The sequence below is a fragment of the Lepidothrix coronata genome, unplaced genomic scaffold (assembly GCF_001604755.1).
Source record: "Lepidothrix coronata isolate B3197 unplaced genomic scaffold, Lepidothrix_coronata-1.0 Scaffold256, whole genome shotgun sequence".
In the NCBI taxonomy this organism is placed as follows: Eukaryota; Metazoa; Chordata; class Aves; order Passeriformes; family Pipridae; genus Lepidothrix; species Lepidothrix coronata.
Genome location: NW_016690436.1, coordinates 229,037 through 237,940, shown reverse-complemented (window position 1 = coordinate 237,940; position 8,904 = coordinate 229,037). Strand labels below are relative to the sequence as shown.

Below are 8,904 nucleotides of genomic sequence, written 5' to 3'. Positions count from 1 at the left end.
GCTGTGTCCTACTGGGCCATGAGGACATCCAGCCTCCTACAAACCCTGCAGGGCTCAACCCTAAGGGAGCAGGCTGTGTCCTACTGGGCCATGAGGACAGCCAGCCTCCTACAAACCCTGCAGGGCTCAACCCTAAGGGAGCAGGCTGTGTCCTACTGGGCCATGAGGACAGCCAGCCTCCTACAAACCCTGCAGGGCCTGTGCTCACATCAGCGCTCCTGCCTGCCCTGCTGACAGTATCGACCACAGACCCAGTGGTATCAACATCACTGGCTCTTATCTGCTCACTCTGAGCTCATCTGTCAGGGAGCAGTGGCTGTTTGTGCCTCACTGACCCGGGGCTGGGCTGGGCTGGGTTATCTGCAGGGCCAGGTGTTGCAAGACTCAGTTTGCTCCCACATTCACCTTAATCTGGCCCAGCAGCTGAAGGCCTGGAAGATGAAACAGTGCTTAGGCTGGTGACACAATCAGTGGTCAGCCACAATGATCCCTCCAGCCTTGACCAGCCACAGACAACTGAGCCACAGCAGCAGCCCTTGTAAAGCAATCAGAAAACATGGCATTGTGTTAAAGGACTGCAAGGGATTTGAAGTCTATTGAGGCTGCAAACAACTGACAGTCAGACTGAGCCTAAAGTGGGTCTCAAAAAATCCTTATCTCCTTTGTTGATATGTTTACTACCAAATTACTTCAAAATACTCAAATAGGAGACATTTAAAGAACAATCAATATTTACATCTGAATGCTTTCAGTGGCCCAAGATGCAGCAGCAGGACTCTGTTGGGTACATCAGGAGCTGTTCTGTGCACTGTGTACAGCACAGCCCACATCTCAGAGCTGAAACAACACCATCATTCCCAAAATCTGGTCTTACAAATCCTTCCCAGCTGACCAAAGAGTGAAGTTATACAGCTGGCTCTGACACAGCTTTCCCTGAGGGGCCATGTGGGCACCACCAGGGCTGCCAGACCTGGCCCTGCCATTGCCCACCTGGCCCAGGGGGTTTGCTGACCTTGCAGGGTGTTATGAAGTAAAGCTCAGTTGAGAGGAAGCCCCTCCTGCCTCCTTTGGTTTCTTTTCTCTTCCAGTCTCAAGGGCTCCTGAGGGATCCGTGGTTTGCTGCCTCTGTGAGACCTGGAGCAGCTCAGCTCCCTGGAGGGCCACACTGCAAATATCTCATGAGTCTGGACCCGGTGCCTAAAAACAGGATTGTCTCTGTGAGGCTCTGCAAGTCTAGTCCTGAAAAAAAATCACATGGGGAAAGATTTGGACAAAGAGCAAATTTGCTTGTGTGACAGCTTTCTCTTGCTCAGCTCTTACCACCAACACAAAGCCAAAAGCAGACAAAAGTCCTTGCTGGCTATTTTGCACATTAATTTGGTTTTAAAGCTTTGACTGTTCATGGATTACTGTGTGACATTTTTTTTAACTTGCAGACACCTGATCAACCTATAGGTATTTGGATTGAATGGCATTCTGGGGGGAAATTCCATGCTGTCCATTGGAAAATACAGACACCCCTAAGAACCAAACCTTTCATGTGTTTTCATCCTGTTCAAGGTACTTTTTTTGGTTAATAAATGGTACACAGGGGAGGTGGGTTCCCTTTGCTCTCCCATCCAGAGGCCCTTCCTCACTCCAGTTCCACATTATCTACACAATGGCTATGGACCCACTGGTTCCCTGGATTCACCTCTTGCTCCATAACATTCATAGGAACTACAGGCAATGAAAAAGGACTAGAATACAACTCTGGTTTTGTCTAGGAGATCACCTTCCACCGATGCACTTGCAATTTTTAGAGTTAGAAGTTGTTAGAGAAAGTTCCCCAGACCTCAATACCTGCCAATACTCACATCCACAGTTCTACACCACCAATCTGAGCCCAAGGCAGATTGTCACAGTGATTCCTCACACAGAGGAGAAGTCCATACCTTGGGGACCTGCAACACCACTTTCTGCCTCTTTGGGACCTCTGCAGCTCTCCCATCTCACAGAACACGGGGAGATCCCAGCTAGAAGCACTCATTTCTCACTGCCCTGACAGGAAATTCTGGACAAGCTCTTTGCTCCTGGTCAGGAGACTGGGGAATTAAACAAATGAGAGAGTGAAAATTCCAAATGTGTGCTGTGTCTGAGCACTCCTGCCAGCAGAGTTCACACTGCAGTGTGACACAATGCCACGGGACAGGGAAGAAAAGGCATTTTTCTACAGAAGGGCTTTTGCTGCAGACAGGAAGTTTGTTTTTTGAATTAGTCACCAGTTTCACTCCAGGCTGATTATACCAGTTTCATTACCATACAATAGCCCTGTTTCCAAGCAAGTGCTATCAAGATTGCATTTATGGTTCCAAAAGTTGTTTCACCACACCTACACACAACAAGTGCTGCACATAGAACAGATAAGTGCTCTCCCTGTTCTGTGGGCTTACCTAAAATCCATCACCGTTCAGGTAAACTGCTCCTGGGGCCAATAGAAGGGGGTTGACAACAAAGAAAGAACACAGAAATAGACCTGAACTTTGACAGTTATGCGTGTTTTGACTATAAACATCCCATCTCCGGGTGGGATATAAACATGCCATTGAACATGTTCTTTATAAAGAAAAATCAAGTGGCATTATGACACCAATTCAAGGCAGATGATATGTGATAAGTTCTGGCAGCACAGGCTACTTTTGCAATAGTGATAAGATCTCTGGCAGGACTTTTGATGGAAATAATGAACTTTTTCTTCTGTGTATGTGTCAGCTTTTTCTCTCTATCTTTTTTTTTATATATATACTTTATTTACACCCACCAGCAGCTGTGGTTATTTTTTGAAAAACTGAAACTTGGGTATTTTGCATTTGAGGATCTTTGGCAGAGGAAAGTCCCAGTGGAGCTCCACCTCCCCAGCAGGCACAGGAGAGGCAGGACAGGGGTGACTCCACACAGAGCAGCTCCTGCTCAGGAAGTCTCTGGCAGGAGATGCTCCACTGGCTGAGTCAGGGCAGGAACCAGCTCATGGTACTGCAAACAGCCCCTCACCCCGGCCTGAGTCACCTGCAGTCTGTGCTACCAGTTCCCTCTCACTGTCTGGGGGTTGAGCAGCCAGAACAGTCTCACCTAGAACAAAACTTGTCCCTGGAATTTCCCTGACTGTCCTATTTCACTCCATATGTGCACATCCTGACTCTGGAATGACGAATCCTGATGGCACTGGATTAAGATAAACACCCATTAGGCAGTCTTGTTGCAGATGTGTATTCACAGATGGAATTATCAAGAATAACCCAGGGTCCAGACAAGTTAAATATTATATTTAAATGCTGCTGGATGCTGAATTATTTTTGTCATCTTCTCCTTCCTCAAGCCCCCCCAGAGGAACCCCAAACCAACCTGAGTCATCCTGCTGCCAAATCCAAAATAAGGACTTCTTCGTACACCACTGCACTAAAAACTAGTTCAGGCCCAGAAACCTTGCCCAACTTTATATATTCCAAAAGAGTAAACATTGGAAAATTTCTCCAGATTTGTCCAATGCCAGAAAACACAGTGTGATTCTGTTCTTTGAACCCTCGGAGATTATTTCATCTTCTTAGTTTCCCTCAGTAATTATTCTCCTTTTACCTTTAAGTTTACTGCCAACATAAATGTCACATACTGACAGTATGGGAGTGACAGAACAGCATTTCTTCTGACTTCTTTATATTGGATTATGAACCAGTTAAATAATTTAATCCTAAGTAAATGGTAAGGTATGTCTGTTACATCCAGGGAACATTGCTGATCTCAGGAGTGCAATGACTGTGTGCAGTGTCCTTAGCCCCATCTTCTCTTGGGATTTTCTCAGCAGCAATGCTGAGAAATCAAAATAGGACATTTAGTATGATTTGTAGCCTTAAAATTCAATTATCACCCTGCCTAGCTGGTACCTGACAGAGCACTATGATCTCAGAATTCTCTCTCATAGCCACAAGAGTTTCCCACATATTAATAAAAACTATTTCAATGTGTAGTCACCATCAGAGCCAGAGAAACTCTGACTGAAGGGTATCAGCTCTTCCCACCCGAGAGCTGTAGCTTCAGGTTTCAGACACAGGCACATGCACTCACCTGATTCTGAGCAGGTTTTCAAAGTGCCTTTTTTATTCAAAGCCTTACATTTCCTGCACCGTAGCTCTGTTTCATTTACAGAGCTCAGGCCTTCCAAGGTCCAGCAGCAAAACCAGGGCAGCCCTCCCAGCAGGTTCTGTCCCTGGGTTATGGCACAGTCTGTCTGTAAAACACTGCTCTAAACAAGCTCTGAGGGCTCAGCCAGGGCTCAGGAGGGGACATGTCCCTCTGCTGCCACTGATCCCGCAGCTCTGAGTGCTCTGGCTGGGCCTCTTTACAAAAGCACCACAAGAGCTGGTTAGAGGGTCCCTTCAGCCGCCCCAGAAAGACCTTACTTATTTTTATAACATTAAATCTTGTTGTTGTCAGACACTGACAAATTTTTCAGGGTACTGAAATTTTAGATATCGTATCTGTCACTGATCTAAACTACACTTGTTTAGTCTTTGCCTAGAATAAGTACAGCACATTAAAAACCACCCCAAACCCACTGCTTTACTTGCACAGACAAATAACTGAGAGCAGCAGCTAATGACTCTGTATTTCTGACTGTGCACAGAAATAACCCTGCCTGGTGTGGGCACTTGTACTGAACGAGCAGGGTTACTCACTGCAGTAAAAGCTGGTTATACATGTAAATATTTTATGGTGAACTGCTTAGTAACCAGATCTATGCTTTTCAGCTCATTTTTAGTTTGGCATTTTTAAGATAGCATCAAATCATCCTGAAATAGTTTTTGAAATACGTTTGATCATTTTTAAAATCAAAGTCATATAACCAGCTCTAATGATTATATTTTGCCCAGACCCTGCTGCATTGTCATGCCTTCATGTTGCACAGCCAGAGCTTTTTTCAGGACAATATTAATTTATTTCTGAGAATCTAAAGCACAGTACCATTCATGAAGCACCACAGCCCAATATAATGTGTGCTCCATAAGTCAAACATTTTGTGCTGAATACTCTCGTGATTTATTTAACTTCAATGTCTAAACCCTCAGCCAGGGATTTGCAACTTTTCCAACCTGCAGATCCCTCAGTGGTCTGTAGCCATGCACACGAAACTCATTTTTAAGAAAACTAGACTTGGTTTTTTTAGTTACTTCCCACAGACTCCTTGCACTGCAGAGTAATTACCTAGAGCTGGCTGGTAACAAGAGATTAAATTAATATATATAGTAGAGCACTTGAGACTTGAGAAATAATATTCCATACTTAAACTCAACAGCATAAAGATCATTTATTACTTTGAACATGGCACATTCCCTTCTTCAGAAATATCAGCAATTAATAGCATAGTGTAGAATAAAAAAATAGAGTGTCATTTTATTCTGTCACTGAAAAAACAACCTACACCACAATCCAGCAGTGAGTTGGGATTAAATAGATTGGAATTTAAACCAACCTTACAGTCTGATCTTTATGAAATTGGCTACTGGCATGTTGGGAGAAAAGGCGATATAGGTAATTCAGATGGGGGCTTGCTACAGACGTGAATAAGGTGAGCAAACCCACATTGTACCCAAAACCTGAGCACAGCAGAAAAGAAAATACAACATTTCTGCAGTGATACTGTGGCCTTTCAGCAACTGCTACAGCTGGGTTTAAAGAGAACCTTGCCAGCCCTGGCTGGCTCACACCAAGGTGTGTGATGGGGCAGGTGTGCTTCCAGAGTGCATCAGGGAGAGGGAATCAGATGGAGGGTGAAAGGAACAACAGGGAGAGCTGCTGGGGAAACGGTTTAAAAGTTTCCAAGTGAGCTCAGTTATTTAGTTTCCAGAGCCAACACCTATGGATGGGCTGAGCAGTCACTGAGAGACAACTCACTCATTAAACAGGAGGTTCCAAGTACTCAGAGAGGTCTTTTTGAGTTTTTCCAAGAACTGCAGTACTGCTCTGGGAAACAGAGGGCCCCCAGGCCCATCACAAGGTAGGGGTTATGGGGCAGCAGGCAGAGTTTAGAACAGAGAGAGGACCAAAGCCCAGCCCTTGGGATGCCATGGGAGGTAAAACCAACCCCAGGCACAGCAGCTGTTCCAGCTCAGGAGCAGCCCACGGGATCTGTAGGGGAGTGAGAAGACTGTGCACCCGGGAGACACCAGGTGTGGGCCTGGCAGAGCAGCATCCCACCCAGCCAGGGCACTCACTGCCAGGAACGGGGCAGGACTGCACCCACCCACCAAACACGGAGAGCGGCGCGCTTGGGAAAAGAGATGTTTTTAAGCAAGTTGTTTAAACTGTTGCCCACCCCACAGCAGGGCTGCTGGAACACAAGGTCTGTGTTCCTCAGGAGAGGTTTATTTGCAAAGACTTACACATCAAGAGCAGAGGGGTTCAATTTGAGCTCCAGGGGATCATCAGGGGTGCGCCACTCGCCAGGTGACCATGGGGACAAATCCCCACCCTGTGGGCTGCAAAAATAATTTCAGAATTTAGCCTCTGAAAGCTGTTCAGGAGTAAGAGAACATTACTTGCAAAGCCTATTTCAAAACCTTCAGTCTTTGCTCCAAGTGCTGTGTTTAAACTAGGTTTTGAAAAAAGAAGGTGTGGCAGAAAGGACCTACAAACCACAACTGCTTGTATTAATACTGAGAATAGTAAAGAACTGAGTGAGATGTAACACCAAAGGCTGGAGGGTGCCAAAACACTAATGACACTTTCTTGAAAGGAATCTGACATGGAAATTCTAAGGGACGACTTCTAGAAGCAGTGGCCAGCGGCCAGCCCCTGTGACTCAGCCCTGCCAGGCCACGCCGCTGGTCACCAAGTGCCAACAGATCGGCAGCTGGCAACGGCCACGTCCTCAGCCCGAGCCACGCGGCGGTCCCGGCTCGGGGCGGGGAACAGGGAAGCGGGGGAGCGCTGGCAGGGGCTCCTCGGGATCACCCCGGGCTCCGAGCCCGCGGGCAGCCCGCGCTCCCCAGGGACCCTTCCCGCCGGCGGGGCCAACTCCAGCCTCTGGAGCCACCCGAGCAGGGAGAGGGGCCGGGGGGCTGCGGGGGGACCCGACCCCGGCAGCGGCTCCCCCGGAGCTGCGGGCACAGCCCCGGTGATGGGCCGGGGCACCCGGGGCAGGGAGGGCCGCGCCTGCCGGTCCCATTCCGCGCTGGGCGCGGGACCCCGGAGGGCCGGGAGAGGCTCCACCCGAGCCGGGGGAGCCCAACCCGCTCCGGAGGGACCGCGGGCAGGGACGGCGAACGGCCCAACCCGCTCCGGAGGGACCGGGGGCAGGGACGGCGAACGGCCCAACCCGCTCCGGAGGGACCGCGGGCAGGGACGGCGAACGGCCCAACCCGCTCCGGAGGGACCGCGGGCAGGGACGGCGAACGGCCCAACCCGCTCCGGAGGGACCGCGGGCAGGGACGGCGAACGGCCCAACCCGCTCCGGAGGGACCGCGGGCAGGGACGGCGAACGGCCCAACCCGCTCCGGAGGGACCGCGGGCAGGGACGGCGAACGGCCCAACCCGCTCCGGAGGGACCGCAGGCAGAGCAACCCAACCCACTCCCGCCGGGTCCCGCTGAGGGCGGGGGGGGATCACACGCGCGGGGCGGGGCGTGCGCGGCTGCGCCCGCCGGCGAGCAGCCAATGGGAGCGGGCGGAGCCGCGCCGCAGCCAATGGGCGGGGGCGGACCGCGCGCCTCAGCCAATGGGCGGGGGCGGGCCGCGCGCCTCAGCCAATGGGGCCGGGCCGGGCCGCCATGGGCCGCGGCAGCGCCGTCCCGCCGGGGCCGGGGCCGGTGGCGGTAGCGCTGCGTCCTCCTTCTCCTCCTCCCGTTCCTCCTCCCGTTCCTCCTCCTCCTCCCCGGCACTGCCCGGGGCCGGGGCTGTCCCGGCGCGGCTCCGCGGGGCGCGGCCGCCGCCCGCCCGCCCCGGCGCGGGGCCGCCCCCCGTCCCCTCCCCGCGCCCGCCCCGTCCCCGCCCGCCGCGGCGGCTCCGAGCGGGAGGCGGCGGAGGGAGGCGGGAGCCATGCGGGAGTACAAGGTGGTGGTGCTGGGCTCGGGCGGCGTGGGCAAGTCCGCCCTCACCGTGCAGTTCGTGACCGGCTCGTTCATCGAGAAGTATGACCCCACCATCGAGGACTTCTACCGCAAGGAGATCGAGGTGGACTCGTCCCCGTCCGTGCTGGAGATCCTGGACACGGCGGGCACCGAGCAGTTCGCCTCCATGCGGGACCTCTACATCAAGAACGGGCAGGGCTTCATCCTGGTGTACAGCCTGGTGAACCAGCAGAGCTTCCAGGACATCAAGCCCATGCGGGACCAGATCATCCGCGTCAAGAGGTACGAGCGGGTGCCCATGATCCTGGTGGGCAACAAGGTGGACCTGGAGGGCGAGCGCGAGGTCTCCTTCGGGGAGGGCAAAGCGCTGGCCGAGGAGTGGAGCTGCCCCTTCATGGAGACCTCGGCCAAAAACAAAGCCTCGGTGGACGAGCTCTTCGCCGAGATCGTCAGGCAGATGAACTACGCGGCGCAGCCCAACGGGGACGAGCCGTGCTGCGCCTCCTGCGCCATCCTCTGAGGGCGGCGGCGGCCCCGGCCCCGCAGGAACAAAAGCATCGGCAACAAATTCATCGTCTTGGAAATGTGGCTTTTCTCGGCATGTACGTTTCGTCCAGTCTTGGTCGTGGCATATTTCCTGTCAGTGTCGGCGGCGGGCGCGGGAGGAGCCGGTCCCGCCGCCCGGGGAGCAGAGCCACGCGGGGAACCCGCCCCGGGACACCCCCGGGGAGCGGTGCCGGCATCCCGGGACACCCCCGGGGAGCGGTGCCGGCATCCCGGGACACCCCCGGGGAGCGGTGCCGGCA

General features: G+C 52.5%; 1 protein-coding gene across 1 annotated transcript; it reads left to right on the top strand.

Moving 5' to 3' along the window:
- The first annotated feature begins 8,035 nt into the window (after positions 1-8,035).
- Positions 8,036-8,733, top strand: RAP2B (RAP2B, member of RAS oncogene family). The gene has a single exon (XM_017835432.1). It carries the CDS (start codon positions 8,067-8,069, stop codon positions 8,616-8,618), a length of 552 nt encoding a protein of 183 aa, XP_017690921.1. The 5' UTR covers positions 8,036-8,066; the 3' UTR covers positions 8,619-8,733.
- The last annotated feature ends 171 nt before the right edge of the window (positions 8,734-8,904 follow it).